The 18904-nt window shown below is 36.4% G+C and overlaps 1 protein-coding gene across 1 annotated transcript in view; it reads left to right on the top strand.

The window, feature by feature from the left end:
* RhoGAPp190 (Rho GTPase-activating protein 190) overlaps positions 1–18904 on the top strand; it is a 39536-nt gene that overhangs the window by 9813 nt on the left and 10819 nt on the right. The window contains exons 3-26 of the mRNA XM_073089800.1: positions 441–553; positions 4268–4412; positions 4961–5163; positions 5651–5893; positions 6261–6361; positions 6732–6819; positions 7062–7189; positions 7685–7847; positions 8594–8703; positions 9157–9343; positions 9604–9719; positions 10468–10617; positions 11114–11216; positions 11994–12147; positions 12587–12693; positions 12990–13084; positions 13430–13585; positions 13991–14135; positions 14550–14656; positions 15222–15406; positions 15838–16000; positions 16866–16984; positions 17459–17536; positions 18231–18275. Of these exons, the coding sequence (XP_072945901.1) occupies positions 441–553; positions 4268–4412; positions 4961–5163; positions 5651–5893; positions 6261–6361; positions 6732–6819; positions 7062–7189; positions 7685–7847; positions 8594–8703; positions 9157–9343; positions 9604–9719; positions 10468–10617; positions 11114–11216; positions 11994–12147; positions 12587–12693; positions 12990–13084; positions 13430–13585; positions 13991–14135; positions 14550–14656; positions 15222–15406; positions 15838–16000; positions 16866–16984; positions 17459–17536; positions 18231–18275 (3204 nt within the window). The remainder of the gene's footprint in view (positions 1–440; positions 554–4267; positions 4413–4960; positions 5164–5650; positions 5894–6260; positions 6362–6731; positions 6820–7061; positions 7190–7684; positions 7848–8593; positions 8704–9156; positions 9344–9603; positions 9720–10467; positions 10618–11113; positions 11217–11993; positions 12148–12586; positions 12694–12989; positions 13085–13429; positions 13586–13990; positions 14136–14549; positions 14657–15221; positions 15407–15837; positions 16001–16865; positions 16985–17458; positions 17537–18230; positions 18276–18904) is intronic.

The raw sequence follows: 18904 nt of genomic DNA, 5'->3' as shown, positions 1-18904 counted from the left end.
GCTTATGTAATGTATTTTCCTAAATTATGCTTTACGCCCTATAAAGGTGCTTTGTATTTTTTACAACATTTAAACTAATTATTTTTTACTGAAGTGTCGGACAATCGTATCGCTATCAACGTTTTGCGATTTATTCTTATTCGGCTAATTCAAAAATATGGTAAAATACGAACGTGGATTTCGTTGGGACTGCCGGTAGAGCGTATTATATTAAAAATCATAATGTTGGGTTTATAAGCCAAAGTCTACTGAAGATATGACACCACATGCAATTACTACATTTACTTATCACATCCTTAACGGCAGAAAAATGTAACAGAAACTCTCCTTCTATAAAAAGTCTCCTTCTGTAAAACTCTCCTTCTGTAAAACTCTCCTTCTGTAAAATAGTGCCGTCGCAATAGGACTACGAAACTTAAAAAAATATCATTTTGTTACAGGTACTGAAAAAGATAAAGGGCAGCTAGGTGTCGGCAAGTCTTGCATCTGCAACAGATTCGTCCGGACAGACGCCGACGACTACAACGTCGATCACATCTCCGTGTTGAGTCAGGTAATAAAAAAAAAAGTATTTATCACAAAATGTAATTGGACACCAATAACAAGACATAACCAATTTAATATTATAGAAGTGCCCAGTTCTTACAACGCGGGCATGTGTCCGCGCTCGGATGTGGTCCGCATGCTTACCAGTTGCATCTTATTGTTTCATACATGCTTCACCTATCTTGTTAAAGCTATACAAACGCGGGACGATTAATGCAGTCTGCATAAGATTAATTCACGCGTGCGGGCGTACCGCGTGACAGGAAAGAGGCCCGAACTCCTAGCTGAAATCGGTGACACTGCGTTGCCACTGAACATTGAGATTGAATTTGTCTTAAGAGTAACAACGGTTTTGGGGCATTTCATTACGAGATATATACTATCATAATATAGTCTTCTATGCCAATGTTCTTACAGTATTTACTTAGTAAATTACATTTTCATTCTATACTTATCTGCTGAACAGCACTCCTCACTCGTGTACACTTGAGTCTGAAACGGGAAAACGAAAAAAGATAACAAAAACAACGTCGTTTGCGGCCGAAACGCTGAATAAATGATTTTAATACTCGCCTCGGTTGAACCACGCGTGTTTATTTTTACAAACTTGATTATGAGGGTTTCTGTTTTAGTCTTACGGTCGTGTATGTCCATTTTGAAGGGATGTGTCGCGAAATGCCTTAAAATTTCGAGTGATTTATGGACGAGGGGATATACTGAGAGTTGAGAATAACCGGCTAAAGGCAGATGTCTCTTGCATGGATTGAAATCTTGCGAGAACATTTTTTTCATTTTTGATTAGTATTCTGTAGCTGTAGTTGTAATAACGTATTAATGTAAGCCTATGTTGTGCATTTATACATGTATTTGATTATATAGTCTTAAGTAGTCGACACGATGTGCAATAGCATTGACTAAAATAACCAGCCACTGCCTAGTTATCCTCTAGGACAGGTGTGGTCAATCTACTATTTGGTCATGACTGTGCGATCTATTAATTGTAAATCTATTTCGCTTCTCGTCTAAGATTTTTTGATGGCGACAAAGAAACGTAATTGTCCAAAAAAAGAGTGAATTATTTTTTCTTTGACTTGCCATGATCGTCTGGTCTAGAGTAGAAGTTGACTTCTACTCTAGGATTGTATACATATATTTTCACGTATCTCACCAGTAATGTAATGACTTCGTTATGAGTAAAGAGCTATAATCAGAACTATTATAGCTCTTTAACGATACGACAGACTGACGGACAAGCGTAGGCTGCGTAGGTTTAATAATGTAGTTCCTTTCTGTACGTAAAATATAATGCAATAATAAAGAGGAGTCATTTGATTCAATAGTCTGCACTGTACATTGGCCACATAATATCAGGTGGACTGCATGCACGTTAAATGCACTTAAAAACTGGCGAAGTGCGAGTCGGACTTGCGTGTTTCGTAGCCGAAAAAAAGGTTCATGTTATATATAACATTCTCGTGTCACTATGTTAGTTGCCGTACTCCTCCGAAACCGCTTTACCGATTTTCAACCAATTTTATATGCATATTCAGTAGGTCTGAGAATCAGCTACTATCTATTTTTCATACCCCTAAGTGATAAGGGTTGTTCGCCCTTAAATATTTTTTTTTATTCACATGGCAACAACGTTTGCCGGGTCGGCTAGTAATATATGAAATGCATGCAATGTGAAAATTGAAACCTATTATGACGGAATAGGTAAACCGAAAACACCAAAAATTAACGGTTTCTTGTATGGGGAGTGGGGACATTACTTTATTTTTAACTATTATTTGTTCTTATTGCGACCATAGTAATGCACATTAAAAATTCGAGTGTCCATCTATTAAGGTTAAAAGAATAGAGCTCTATAACAGACATCATTAGGGCATCGAACTCTGAAAAGAGAGTAGTCTAAAAATAATATAAATCATTAAATAAACAAATAATTATTACAATAAACGGTGTACATAGACATACTGTAATTGGCACAAGTCGGTACAATCGAGACTTGCGGTCGTTTGATGCGGTTAAGCCCTTTGCAACGTGACACACATGCAACTGTCTGCGTGATATTTATATAAAGATCGCACAATTTACTTTATTCTTCAATGAAGCTAATGCGTTTTTCTTTTTTAACCGACTTCGTTAAATATATCATGGTAGATTTGAGTTAACTGTAGTGATGAAAATATGGAAAATATGGTTATCAAAAGTAATTAACGTATGGACCCTTAATGAAAACTCTCTACTCTCTAGATGCAAATTGTTAGGTCTTTGGTTAAAAGTACATAATAGTATTTAGTATTGTAGACATATTATAAGTTTTGTAAATAATCGTATAATTAAATTTGTAAATAATGTAGTTTTTCTTTGACACTGTAGTCTTAAATACTGCATTCAAATTTTACTAATGCTACGTTTTACCCCACAGATGGAAGGGAAAGTAAAGTATAAGCGCGCATTCACATAGAGTTGCGTGTAAATATTATAATTATTTTTATTCGAAAAATAAATAAAATCTTTCGATAACAATCAAAACTTTTATCGGGTCACCCAAAAATGTTTTCAACAGCCTATTCACTCAATAGTTGTCTATAAAATGTGGATTGCATAAAAAGCTCTCGTTTAGCGAGCGCAAACTAGCTGAGCACCGTTTTTAGTCACGGTCCATGCTTTTTGTACAAAGATACCTTTGTCCATTAAAGGAACAGTTAGGTCTTACTGCGGACCACGTAGCGATCTGGAGTGACCTAGTCTTAACATTGGAGATTAAGTAATATTACGACTGCGAATGAGTAGATTTTTACTGCGTGTTATGACTATTACAATTTTGTTTTTGTTTAGTCCATTGAAATGTTACATTTTAAGGACCGAATATAGCATTTTTTAGAGGACGCAATTTTATTTTTGAGACACGTGTGGGGGTCAATAGAAGCTTTACCTCAAGTTTGTGGGGTCGCCATCTTGAAACAAACTCTTATTTTGAAACTATGCGTCTTACAAAAATTTGCTAAGACATAATTTCTAGCAAATATTTTTGCCTACAAATATATTTATATAACGTTTTGCCTTAATTAAAAATTAAAGAAGTTATATGCAAAAAAGTGTTTTTTTTAAAACGGTCGTATCACATGTGAGACCACCATCTTAGCCTTCAGGAGTAGAAACACATCTGTGATTGATTGGAACGTAGAACCCCTGTTCTATATGGTGTTTGTTATACATGGGCGGTTAATCCCACTTAATCCCACGTTGCTTCAATTGTATAACAAAAAATATATTGCTCAATCGCGAAACGGATATCTTCTTAGGAATAGGCAAATATATACCTAAGCAACCTTAGACTGTCATTGATCCAACTGGCGCGATCGAGGCTAAGTGTAAGAGTATCTTACTTACATAAATGGGTACGTAGCCATATGAGACATTAAATATGTCTACAATGCGGCTTAATTAATTAAAAAATGTACTCAAAACTAAAAGCAATGATCCTTTTCATTCTGAGAGGAGACCCGTGCTCAGCAGTGAGACAGTAATGGTTTGATGATAATATTACAGAGATATAATCTCTGATCAGAGATATTATCGCTGGTCGGTCCTGGTTCGTCTTGGAAAGCAACTATTAGGCTTTTTCGGAGGCCTTGGCGTCAGTTTGTAAACGTCCGACCCGGGATGGCCACAAACATGATTTTATCAAGCTAACCGGTTCTCTTGCTTGCAGTCGGACTTCAGCGGGCGCGTGGTGAACAACGACCACTTCCTCTACTGGGGCAATGTACAGAAGGAGCAGGATGAGCAGGAGTACAGGTTCGAGGTGGTCGAGCAGACCGAGTTCGTGGACGATGCGTGCTTCCAGCCGTTTAAAGGTAACTAACTAACCAAATATATTTTTAGTAATTGTAAATATATAGAGTACCCGATTTAACGGTACGGTATACATTAAAATGTAACTTACATAAAAAAATGGGTCATTTGTCTATTATCGACAAAAAAAGCAAATATTTATAGGTATTCTTTCAAAACCTGACGGTTATGTTAGGTTTTTAGCAGTTGTGCAATTATTTGATGTTTTATGTAAATAAGCAGTTTAAAAGAGATTTAAAATATCGTTTAGTACTATATTAAAAATAATATAACTGAATAAGTTATATGATTGTATGTCTCCCGTAAGACCAATTTAATTAAGAATTGTTTTTATTTTATATCAATTTGGTTGGTTAAACATTATTTAAATTTAGGGAATGGTAACGGAAAGGTTCAATTTTTAGAAGAATATAAATATTAAGAAAATTTTATACATATTTTGAAGTCGTTTAATGGTGACAATATCTATGAATGTATGTTTCTTTTTATGTGTGTATGAGTTAGTTTATGTAGCGACTTATTAATTTGAATGCACTTTTTATATTTCCAGTTGGCAAAACCGAGGCGTATGTGAAACGCTGTGTGGCCACGAAACTCCAATCGGCGGAGAAGTTGATGTACGTTTGTAAGAACCAACTGGGTATCGAGAAGGAGTATGAGCAGAAGTTGATGCCGGACGGCAAGCTGAGTGTGGACGGCTTTCTCTGTATCTACGATGTTAGCCTTGTGCCTGGGAGGAGCTGGGAGAAACAGGTGGGGTTTGAGTCTTATTAATAGTTAATTAATTGTATATTAGCAATGTGGCAATACTGAGCACATCTTTCATAATATTTGAGTAAAACTCTAGAAGTTATTCCTCTTCGGGCGCGTTTGGGAAATTTTGATAAGAATGAATTATCATAACATAAAATCAACACCATGAAGTTGGCTAGTAAATACTGTAGGGTTTGCAGAAAAGTATATTTTTTTAGGCATGTTACGACATGAAACGATACGATACACAGTGATACAGGGGCTCTTTTTGATTTTTTTTTTTATTAAATACGCCAAAGAAGTATTAACTTCTTACATGCGTGAATAATTAAAGACTGTTAAATTACCATTTATTTGTGTTATTTGAAGATTTTAAATTAATTAGTTAGCACCTCTCTCTCATAACTAAGTTTCCGCTTATTTCAGGGCCATATCTACGCACACTGGTATATTCAGTTAATAAAAAACATTATATCTTCTTTTTCAGAATGAAATCCTAGCAGCGATACTCCAGAACATCCTAAAGCTCAAGAAACCAGTGGTCCTCGTAACATCGAAGAACGATGAAGCATGCGAGCAAGGCGTGAGGGAGGCGGAGCGCTTGGTGCAACGCAAGGAGTTCAAGGGCAACATTCCGATAGTGGAGACGTCGAGCCATGAGAACGTTAATGTGGATCAGGCGTTCTTCCTCTTGGCGCAGATGATTGATAAGTCCAAGGCTAGGATAAAGGTCAGTTTGGAAGTACTTGATATTTTAAATATGATGATAAATTAAGAATTAGAAAGGAGGGTCTTATAACTCGGTATAAGAAAGAATATTACATGTAACAATAGGGAATATACAAGAGAAAGTGTGAAGATAACTGCTGAAGTAAATACATGATTCAATTTGTGAATCAGTTGCTATATTTTAATTCTCTTATTGTGCTTAGCAATATAGTAGTTTGATGCAATTGTTGTGTGCTTTGCAAATTAATATGCAGAATTCTTAGTCCTCAAGGATAGCAAAGCACCTGTGATCAACTTTAGTCACAATTGTCTCTGAACTTTTTTATTGTATTTTAACAAATTTTAATGATGTTTCTTAACGCTTACAGGTGGCCAATTACGCTGAAGCTCAACGAATAAGAAGAGAGGCATTAGACTTCGTAACGGAGGCTTTCACTCAGCTAATCAGAATACATGTTCAAGATCATAAGTGAGTATTTCGTTCATCATAATATAAACATTATACCTTTTCAAAGCATGTATGTACATTGTACATATATTACCGACTACCGTGCCTTGTAGTAGTAAAATATGTACCGATTTATAAAATTCTGTAATACAAAATTACGAAGTTTGTATCACAGGAACTGCATAATTTTCTATTTGGTATTGTAGTAGTATTTTGGTATTGTGGTAGTGGTTTTTTGTTTGACTTTGGGTAATGTTTTTCCTTTTTGGATAATGTTTCCTTCTTGGGCATGCCTTCTAGCTCAAACGGTTTCGGCATATTCTAACAGTCGGATTGTTTTTTTTAATGTATTGATTTAATTTTAATGAATTTTTGTTGCTTTTTTTTTCAGAGAAATGTGGTCAGCAGTGAGTAAAAGGTTGTGCCACTATCCGGAATGGATTAAGTTTGTACAACAGTTTGGAAATGATGGTACCCAGGTGTGTATGCTATTTAATATGTTATTTATAATTAAAACTAAATGTTTAACATTTAACATATAATACATAGCTTAAACTAGTGGGCCTAGGTCTATAACATTTGTGTAGAAAATTCGTGCACCAAAAGGGCTCTAGTAGAGACAAAAGGTTTTTTAAAAATAATTAGATATATTTGTATTAATATTTATGAGGCGTGTTATTACTAGTACGTATATTTTTCTAATACCATATTAATATTTTAGGTTGTCTTCCGTCGTCATATAAGAAGGTTGAAAGAAGAGCGTTCAGCCAAGAAGCTTCGTAAGCAGCTAGCGAAACTACCTCAAGTTCTGTCTCGTATGCAGCTACCTACTGAGGAGTTGCAGGAGAAGTAAGTACTTGTTTCATATATATATTAAAAAAAAGGTTCTAAAGCTTATGTGAAGTTTACCAATACACAATTGGCCAACGCAGTGGACTATAACCTAATCCTTCTCATACTGAGAAAAGTGAAATGTTGAGTTAATGTAAAAGTTTCAGTAAGTAATGCTTTGAAACAGTTCATTCAGTTTAGTGCTTATGACACCTTTTGTAAACACTAAAAACACTGATAGTATTTCTAATTATGAAAATTTGAAAGCAGCAGAAAGCTTATAAATATGTCAAAAGTTATATATAGAGTGATATATAGTTCTCAAAATGCTAATATTTTATATTAGAATTTTACCTAGTGATTCCCAAACAGTTTTGCATTTGAATTGTTTTATTCAGCCATTTAAGTCAAATCTATATTTCCTGCATATTGTAGGTATAATTGCCTGACCTACTTGTATTTGTCTAATAATAAAACATGTGCAACACATAACCCATTCTATTTTACTTGCAGTGATTGGTCAATGGTGGTCCGACAGCTGCGCTCTCACCGCGACTTCTCGGTGTACTTCAGTTGCGCACGCACACACTCGTCCGGTTCCGGTTCCGGTTCGGAACCGCCCAGTCCGCGCGCGTCCGATACTACGCTACGCGTTGGCGAACGTGCGCGATGCCAGGTATGGTGACGTCATATGACGTGACGTAATGGGCAGGTGACTTATTTGGCTTCAGTTTCGGGGCGCCACGTCTACGTGAGTCTGATACCACACTGCGCGTTGGCGAACGTGTGCGATGTCAGGTAAACTGGTGACGTCACATGACGGACGTTATAGGTAGGTAACACGTCGGTAAAAATCAAAAAGCTCGTTCGGCCTCAGTTTGGAGACGCCCAACCTACGTGAGTCTGATATTAAGTTGTGGTGGCGAACGTGCGCGATGTCAGTGGTGATGAGGTCACGTGACGTCATGCAGATGGACTGACGGCTACTCACGCGCACACTTTCAACACCGACCCCAGCTGCGCGTTGCCAGGGTGACAACGTTATGTAACATTACGGTAAGTGATTCAGGCCAATGACCGCGCGCAAGCTCGTCTGACTAGCGCCTTCGATGCCGCGTGAGTGTGGTGGAGGTGACGTCACGTGACGTCACTGGGGAGTGAATACTGACGTCGATGACCGCGTACGAATGTAGTCATACTAGGGACAGGTGACTAACGTCAATAGCAGACGTGATGTGACGTCAGGGAAAAAAATGATTGTAGGGAAAGATGACCGGAGTAGTGACGTCAATTCATCCTCATATTTAATAAACATTTGAGGAAATTGTTGAATAAATGTTTATATGTTACGTTATTAAGACATTCTTATATTAGTCATAATTATGTGAGTGTGCTTTTATGTAATATATATTTTTGTTACAGACTTTAGGTCAATCTCAGAAGATTCCGTATGAAATATTAGAGACGAATGAAGCAGCTTCCGTTTTCAAAACATTCCTGCACGAAGCACAAGAGGAGCAGAGAAATTATGAGTGAGTTAAATTAAATAAAATAATATCAAGGCTCTGTTCAATGTGACACAAATGTTGTTAAACCAAAATAACTGAATTTGTAAATCGAACTAAAAAAAAATAATATGATTGTAAAATACTTTAGAAATGTAGATCTATCCAAATATAAAAAGATTTTAAAACTATAATAATTAAAGTTTAACTTAAAAGAGAATAAGATTTATTTGTTAATATAAAAACGTTTTAAAACAATAATTATGAAAGTTTAACTTAATAGACAATAAGATTCGTTTTGTTTACCTTATTGGTTTTCTTTTGCGTTTATTTCTTTTTGTTTCTTAAATACTTTCCAAAAATAAAAGAGCTACAATGTGTAAAATTACCATTAAAATTTGATATGGCTACGTTGCTACGATAGTTGGCCAGAGAAATTGGTTTGAAAAATAAAATACTAACATATAACCATTATTTTAGATGGTGCCAGCAGTTCAAGCGTCTTCTCGAAGAAACCGGCTACGTGACTCCCGGCAAACAGTTGTCCGAAGTGAGAGTGTTGCTGATGGGCAGGGAGTGCTACGAAGCTCTGTCCGAAGAACAGCAGCAAAGAGTGTACGATCAGCATCAGCGGCAGATACAGCGCCGGGCGAAGCATAATCTGCAGGTGCGTTTGTAGAGTTGTCGGTTTTTAGGTGTGGGGTATAAACGGGCCTGTCGTTGATTGGAGGTGATGTGATGCAGTAGTCTGAAGAGTGGAAATACTAGATGTATGATAGCTGAATGTATGACACCAGTGCGAGTCAGTTTATAGGCTTCCAAGCGCAGGGTTTAAACGGACCTATTATTGAGATAGGTCTGTTGAAAGCTATTTCGTACTAAAACTTTGCAATGAAAATTGACAATCCATGTTATATTTTTTTTCAGGAGTTACTTCTAGAGCACGCGGACTTGTTCTATCACTTCAAAAGCATATCTCCCACCGGAACAATCACCCAAGAAGACATCAAGGAAATCACTGATGTATTACAGGATGATTTTCGGTAAGTTAGATTTTTGAAGGTGGTAGAACCCTTTGTGGTTCGACTCCAGCGGCACCACCGCCAGACCTATTTCTACCTAACAACAGCAGAGTTAGGCGCTGCTGTGTTCCGGTTTGAAGGGTGTGGTAAGGGAGACAGACTTTTCCGGGGCGTTCCAGCTTAGTCCTCAGGGGTAGCGGCGCATCTGTGCCCGACCACAGGTAGGAATATCTAATCCTATCTGGGGTTGATTACAGATGTCCATGGGCGGCAGTAGCCACTTACCATCAGGTGGACTGCATGCTCGTCTGCTACTCCTATATTATAAAAAAAAAAAGTTTTGTACATTTATCAAGCCTACTCAAGGTTTCATTAAAATATATGGCATTAATGTATGAATAATAATTATTGTAACGAAATTTGCATAGTTCTTCTATTACCGATTATCTTATTTTTACGCACACATATACTAATTTTCACACATAAATAGCTACAGACGCACACACGCGATCACACCACACTGACACACACACAAACACACGTATATACACACTACATGTATGCACATAGATTTTTAGGCTTCAATACAGATTACCAGCGTTTCAGGTGACCACATTTCCTGTAACATGAAAAATAATTATTTTTAACTTAACAGTATAGCTAACTAAATATATTTTTATATTTCTTTATGTTTGAAGAATAAACTATGTTTCTTTAGTTCAAAACGAAATATAATAATGGGGTAACAATTTGAGACGATTTTTCACAGTTACAAAATGCTAGACCGCATGGAGCAAGACCGCAAGCTTATGTTATTCCAACATTTGGGCTTCGTGCACTGCCCGATGCGGGAGCACTGCCCGGCCGGCTCCAACTGCCTCGATGCCACTCTGCCCGTCATATTGAACACTAGAGTTGGGTGAGTGAGTTGTTTTAACGTTTTCGATTTTCTATTGAAGTTTTCTATAATTTACTTAAATTTAAGGTAATGTGATTTGGTTTCCAGTTTTATGGATTTTTTTGTTAGTATGTTTGTATTTTTCCCACATATTTTTTCCTTATTTTCTATTAATCCTAGTTTTGGTAATCTTCTTTTGACCTTCCATCCGTCCGTCTTAATCTTCCATCCGTTCCCTTTATTTGTTTCTATTTCCTTTCTTCTCAACAACTTTCTTAACTTCCTGTTCATTAATTTTCTTTTGTTTCACTCATTACCCTATTAACGTCCTTTTCGTTAGCGAAAAATTTTCTCATTCTTTTTTTTAGCAAAAATACTGAATCCTCCCTTAATTTTATTATCTCTCATTACTTATTACATATTTTTCGTTCTTCTCTCTTAATATATTTTAGGATAAATTAGCTATTATAGTGTGCAATATTACCATTATTAATCAGTTAATGTGTTCGTTTGTCAGGTCTTTAACGTCCACGGGCGAGTCGCAATGTCACGCGGGCCCTCCGGCCGCTCCCTGGGCGCTTACTACTGACTCTAATCAGATCAACGTCATCATACTGGGGGTGAGTGGAAAATATATAATGACATTTGTGTTGTAAACTTGAAACCGTCAGTTCTGTAGTTAATCTCCGAAAATATCTATGTACCGGATTATTTAATTTTGTTTCAAAGTTTATGATAAGCTTTTGTTTCATCCATAAAAATACTCTTAAATTTTGCAATATGTACTATGGATGAACTTTGACCACAACGTGAAAACTAGTTATAAAATGTTATTCTTCGTGTGATGGCGGAAGGTACAGTATACGAGTTCGATACGCATTTAGTTTATGAATTTAATTAATATTTCAAATATTTTTAAAGTTTATTTCGTAGTTTGCCCTTTTCCTACTTTGTCTAATAATAATATTTTCTATTATATTTTGGTCATAAGTTTAGTACAGTAACATTGCTGTTCTGTAATCTTCTAAATTCGATTCAATTCTTTTTTTTTTTTTTTTTTTTTTTTTTTTTTTATAATATGGAGTAGCAGACGAGCATGCAGTCCACCTGATGGTAAGTGGCTACTGCCGCCCATGGGCATCTGTAATCAACCCCCAGATAGGATTACATATTCCTACCTGAGGTCGGCCACAGATGCGCCGCTACCCCTGAGGATTAAGATGGAACGCCTCATAAAAGTCTGTCTCCCTTACCACACCCTTCAAAACGGAACACAGCAGCGCCTAACACTGCTGTTATTATGTAGAAATAGGTGTGGCGGTGGTGCCGCCAGAGTCGAACCACAAAGTGTTATACCACCTTCAAACTATATAAAATATCATTGCTCAATTAACCAGGTGGAAGGTATAGCGGGGGAGTTCGGCAAGCGTCTGATAGCGGGCTGCGACAGCGAGCGTCGTGTGCTGGTGCAGGGGCACTCGTGGCGGGTGGAGCAACGGCTGCGCACTGACGACTTCGCCGCCGACCCACCAAGGGACTTCGCGCCTAACGGTAGCAATACAGTATTGTTTAATTTTTTGAAAGCGTTATGGAGTAAGAAGCTTAAAAAGTGCAGCTTAAAAGTGCGGTAATATACATTAACGACTTCTTTCCCCCTTAATGTACTTGTAATCTTTATTATGGTCTTATTATGTATGGTTCTTACTTCGTTTACTGTATAAATATAACAACGAAATAGGATGTATGTTGAAATTATATGTTATGTTTTTTTTAACAGTTTGATTACTTCAAGAAAGACATTACTTAGACATATTCAGTTTTTTTTTAAAGAATTTGTTCCATACATGTCTAATTTTGTGAAACATACGATATACAAAAGATATATTCATAGATCACGTACGTTTTCAGTGAAAACCTGTAGATACAGTTGCTATATAACGAATATTTTATTTTTAATTATTTGGGTATAACAATTTTAAATATGTTTTAGGTTACTTCTGCGTGTTTCAAGATCAGGAGTCATTTGAATACATAAGAGGTTGTGCTGAGAAAACGCTTCTGTCCAGCCTCGAACAGGAGGATAAATTGCCTTTCCAGGTATGTTTATAAAATGAATAACTCGAGATGATCTTTAGATCGAGAATCGAGATTAGTGATCTTTGTAAATAGATTTCAATATATTATGAAGCTATAGAGTTACAGAAATTTTAAATTTGTATAGGACTAATTTATTTTATTTTAATGGCATAACGTCAGAAAATGTGTGCTTTACATCAAAATATCATCATTAAATAGTACTTTGTTTGTATTGTTTCTAACTTAATAAGTACAATAAAATTAATGTAGATAGTTAAAGTATAGTTATAAATTAGAATATTTTCCTTTTGTTTTAGGGCTTACCATTGGTTGTGATGTTCGTCCAAGATGAGGGTATGGATAAGAAGGAGCTCGCAAGACTGCAAGAGGAGGGCCAGAACTTAGCTGATAAGTATGTACTTTGACTTTATTTTATATTGGCCAATTTTTATTTAAATGAATGAAACTGATTTTTGGTCCAGGAAGCGTACTCTAAACCTTTTGTCTGATAGTGCCTTGAATCAAATCAATTATAAAAATTTGCAATTTAGCACAATAACTGTACCTTTCTATTCATTGTAGGTATTCGATTTTACCATAGACACACAAGTTCATACACACGTTCTTTTAGGGCTGGCTTTTGTGCATCTGTATTTGTTCAATCTTGGTTGATTTAAGGAGCACCTTACGGAAGGAATAGTGCACGTAAATCGTTCATTTTTAATTAAATTTTCATTCACTTATTCATTCTTTACAGCCTGCACTGTTCGTACATGGAGGCTTCAGTGGGTGAATTAGGTACCGAGGCGTTGACAGCTGACGCTATACAAGAACTGATCCGGGCGAATAGGGACAAGGCGAGCTATGCGCATCTGTACAGAGATCTCATTGTCTGCTTCGATTCTGATATACGGTGAGTAGTTTGCTGTGAAATTTTGTAGGAATTGAGTTTCTAGTCTGTATTGCAGTGTTAGGTAGCAAACTATGCGTTTATACAGCGGTAGTAACGATAACAATATTAAACAGTGTGTGGTTTCTATCCTCTCTTGTAAGGACATCTTAGTTTATTTAAGATTTTTTCTACTAAGAGTCTAAACAGATTTATTTGGGGTGGATATGATATGGGGGGACTTTTTTACTAGACAAGGGCTACGACGAAACGATAGTTATTTGGCCACTCTTCACTAGATGGATATCACACTAATTTAATTTTTCAATTTTCGAATAACTCGACGATATATTTAAGTTGTTATATATTATAACGTCACAGAAAAATAGATAAAATTACATATAAATTATCAATTTTATGTACTTACAGGATAATGGTGTGCATGTTCTGCGACGATCCCTACTCACCGGAAAGGGTGCTCAGCCCTCTACTATTGCACCGCGCTTGTTTCTTGACTGGTGACCGGTCGATAGTTATAGAGACCTTCCTCGGAGATTCTAAGAGGAAGGTTGAGGTGAGTTTTTCATATTTATACAATACATTTGTGTGTACGTGCGCTTGTGTAAATGGTGCTAAGGATGTAAGAACTTATAGCAGCAATTTAGCGTTGTTTTTGACCTGTTCTTTTATGATTTAGCATTTTTAGTTATGAGATTCTGTGTATAACTTTAAAACTAGGAATCCGTTTCTTTCGGATTTTATGAGATTTGTCAGTTAATTAACCGTTTCTTTTTCACATTAATATGAATACGATAAATGTAATTTAATGTTTCTTATTTAATTTTTCGTCAATGGACATAATATGTCAGGGGATGATAGCCTGTAAGATAAAGTAAGAAATACTTTAAAGAATTACATAAAGATTTTCTGCTAATGTTAAAAATAAAAAACAATAAAAATGAGGGTTTTAATTACAATTTCTTCACAGGTAATAATCTCGAGCTTCCATGGTGCCTCTCAGTTCAGAGAGGAGTTGATCCACGGTTTTATACTTATTTACTCGGCGAAGAGAAAAGCTAGCTTAGCGACACTCAAGTGAGTTTATTAGTTCTATATTTTTTTAAGTTCATTAGACTTTCCATTAAGATATTATATTCTTGATCAATTTAAAGAAAAATAATCTTTCTTTTAGTTTGTTATTTATGGCTACTCTTCAGTATTCGGTCTATATAAACGACAATATTGGAAGGCCTAGTAATATATGGTGGTTTCATAAAATGAAATGTAATCGTGTATACTTTTAGCCTTCACGGGCTTTCTTGTGTAATGTAAAATTTCCAATTAGATAAATGGCGCTGTTATAGATATCATTTTTAGGGTTCCGTACCCAAAAATGGAGCCTTATTACTAAGCCTCCGCTGCTTGTCCGTCTGTCACAGGGCTCTATCTCCTGACCCGTAATAGATAGACACTTGACATACTCATATAACAACAACTACTACTAAAAAAAAAAATGTCTAAAATAAATCCCTACGGGAACTCTCCGGGTTCGACTTTCAATCAATTCGTTCCTATGATAGGTATAGGATATTCCTGTAGGTCAATTATTTTCTATGATATTTTCCCAAGTCCACTTGTCTAATATTATATTGTTCCCCAGCGCATTCTCAATGAACATCCCGAATCTACCAATACAAATGGTAGCGGTGACGGACGGCGGCGGTTCGGCGGCGAGTGCGTTCTTCGGCACGGACGTCGGTCACGCGCTCATCACTGAGGGGAACGCCACAGCTGATCGACTTGCGGCGCACTTCACTACGTACACGTGTAGCCAGGAGACTAAGTGTGAGTAGAATAAGACCGAGAAGACATTACATAAACAAAAAAAAAAGTGTGAGTAGAAATGGTCTACTGCTGGGCACCTTGCACATTTTTCAGAGTAAAGAGAGGAGAGATATTTGTTACCCTTTTTTCATAATATAGGAGTAGCAGACGAGCATGCCCCTGATTGTAAGTGGCCATTACTGCCCATGGACATCTGTAGTCAACCTTACATAGGATAAGATATTTCTACCTGAGGTCGGCAACAGATGCGCCACTACCCCTGAGGAGTAAGTTGGAACGCCTTGGATAAGTATGTCTCCCTAACCACACTCTTCAAATCAGAACATAGTAGCGCTTAAAACTGTCGTTATTAGACAGAAATAGGTGGTGCCGCTGGAGTCAAACCACAAAAAATTCTACCACCTTCTAACCACCTGTTTTTGTGATTGCAGCGGCGTTCTACACGCCATTCTTCAAGGAGGTCTGGGAACGCAAGGGCGAGATCGAGCGCGCGTTCCGGCTGGAGCAGCCCGCCGCCGCGCACAACCTGCCCGACGTGGCCGCGGCCCGCCCCGCGCCGCCGCCCCGCAACCACTCCTACCACCTCAACCACAAGTATGTAGCGCGGGGGTCGAGCGGGGCCCGGCCGGAGCAGATTGACTGACTGATTCGTCATCGCAGCGTCCCCTGCTCCGCCGTTACGGAATCACTCCTACCATCTCATCCATAAGTATCTTGTGTACGTTGCGCGGTGTGGGCGCAAGGGGAGAGCGAGCGCGCGTTCCGGCTGGAGCTGACTGACGTCATCGCAGCGCGCCCCGCCCCGCCACTCAGGGGGTTACTACCATCTCTTAAAATAATATTATTTTAATCATACTTTTACTTTATTTTTGCAGGAAATTTAACTTTTTAAGCAAAATATGACAATTTTAGTTGGTTTTATACAATGGATAAGCGACAAATTAATAAGGGTTTAAGTTTGTTCAACTGTGTATGACGGAATATTTTACTATTTTAAGGAGGAAATAAAACTTTCCTGAACTATGATGGTTTTTAAAAGATGGTGGTAGGCCCCCTGGAACCAATCCTGTCATCTCAACCATAAGTAATTAGCACACGCCGCGTGAACGGCGAGGGGTTCGAGTGCGGCCCAGCTAGCGTCCTATCAACTGAGCGATTAATTAACAGATTAAATGGGATGGTCTTAAGTAGCTCCAGGTCTACATGTTCCATTAGATTAAGTTTATATGTACATAACAATTGTTTTTTTTAAAAAATGCGTATTATGGCCACTTCATCTCCATAACGAAACATTACGAAGTGTCGCTCAGTTTCTGTTAGTTCAAATATTACTTTATATCTCAATTGATTTATATTTAAAACGTCGCCTATTATAACATATTAGTTTTAATAATTCCGTAACGTAACGTAAATTCCTTTTTGTATTTCTATCTATAACTTTGTTGTTTTTTTACTCTAGAATGGAACATAAGTTAACCAACTCCCTGGATTTACTCATCGGGCCTGATTCTCGGGCAGACATCGACTCTGAATACAGCGATACAATGAACAATTCCAAAAATAGAGGATTCCTCAAAGGTAATAATACATTTTAGTAATTATCATATTTTAAAATTGATATACAATTCATTTTTCACTTCAACTTCAACTTCAAGAATACAAAATACAATGTATGCCAATACTTTGAGTCATACCGTTGTGATTTTCTAATTCAAATTAAAAATTACAATTACATTATATCATTTATTGGTTCCTTATTTCTGTATTACTTAAAAATAGTCAGATTGATTAAACTTTCTGCATTAACTAATTGTTATTTAAATTAAAATGTTATCTATTCAATATTTTGCCTCCCAAAGATGCACATTTGACACTGTTTTCATACTGGACGTTGTCGATATTCAGTCTTTATTACGTAAAAATGGATAGATTGATTATTAAGGCGTACATTTCCTCCTTATTCTTGTGACAACTTGTGCAATAGATGTTTCTCTCTTAATTTTGGTTATACAACAAAAAAATATACAAACCCCCTGTTGATATTTACAATAGGGTTCAGCGTATATCCTCCGCCCAGCACGCCCCCAGAACCGGCGCCTCCCGATCACAGAATGCATGCCGATTTGTCCCGTGAGTTTATTTAACACATTTTTAATCTGTTTCCTACTTTTTTATTGTATTTTATCTGTGTTTAAGTGTTGGTAATGTTTGTAGTCCTGTGATCTTAATTCTGATCTGTGATAATTATAATAGGCATTATGAAAAAGAGTAAAAAATTAAATAAAACAATGTGACTTTAAAGAAGAATGTAAAAGATATTCGGTTATCATATAGACTTTGAGATTACAATAAAATACTGGTGTCAGCTATGTTAATTAAAAAAATCAACCAGGGAGAAAGACGTCATACCTCAGTACAATAGCATACAATATCTTGTTGATTTTCTTCTTAGAGCGTAGGCACAATGCAAAGGCGTGACGTCACCAGCACGCCATAAAAACTGCGAGGGTATTTAAAATAGATAGAAATGAATACAATAATTTCAGTTTAATATATGGTTCACATAATTTTATTTTTGAATATTATAGACTTACCTATGACGTGATTCAAGATTTGTCATCATGCCTATTTTCAATGCAAATTTTTTAATGGTTAAATTGTGATATGTTTTAAATGCAATATATTCTTGCTTCGTTAATGCTCTATTTTGTATTGTACATTACCTAATTAAAACTACCTCCTTTTTATATATAAAAATTGTGAATAAAATCATTTAAATGTGTGTATTAAAAATAATATTAAGCAAAATAATGTTACAACGCAGCGGATCTCAACTGTTCGGAGGATTCCCTCAGCACCCACGAGTCAGGTGATTGCATGACAAGCGAGTATCTTAGTCGGGGTGGTTCCATACGTGTGTAGATAGTGCTGTCTTGTTATAGATTTGTCTTCACAACATTTGGTTAAAGAATGCCTATATTTTTATTGAGAATCTTTGATTGTCATAGATTTTTCACATTTGTAACGGTACATTTATAGCTACAGACATTGGACGTGTCGTGTCGGACTAAATTATATTTTTCTGTAAAATATTTTGGCATTCACGAAATGTGTTTGCGCGTTCATTAGGAAATATATAAATTCATTCTTACAATATATTACATATCGATAACTCCACTTTTTTTCATAATGTTTTTTTTATTTATTTTGTTAGTAAATGGCGTTGAACGAAATCAAAATAAATAAAAAAAAAACATTTTGAAAAAAATTGGAGTTGGCTGATATATAGAATGATTTTAGAGACCATTCAATAATTAACGGTCCCTTAGGATTCAATAATTAAGGAGGAGGGGGTTTGTAAAAATATCTATATTACTCCTTTTGGATGTCAAACACATTTTTACGCAGTTGTCGTTATTTTTTGTCAAGTGGCAGGGATCATATTTCTTTCGCGTCTGGAAATTAAAATAACGTATTAGGATAAGCTGTTTCGCAAAG

Source organism: Epargyreus clarus, unplaced genomic scaffold (assembly GCF_041222505.1).
Source record: "Epargyreus clarus isolate Ecla_fem2 unplaced genomic scaffold, WU_Ecla_fem_2.2 ptg000031l, whole genome shotgun sequence".
Lineage (NCBI taxonomy): Eukaryota > Metazoa > Arthropoda > Insecta > Lepidoptera > Hesperiidae > Epargyreus > Epargyreus clarus.
The sequence above is the reverse complement of the archived record's forward strand: the minus strand, read 5'-3'. Positions and strand labels throughout refer to the sequence as shown.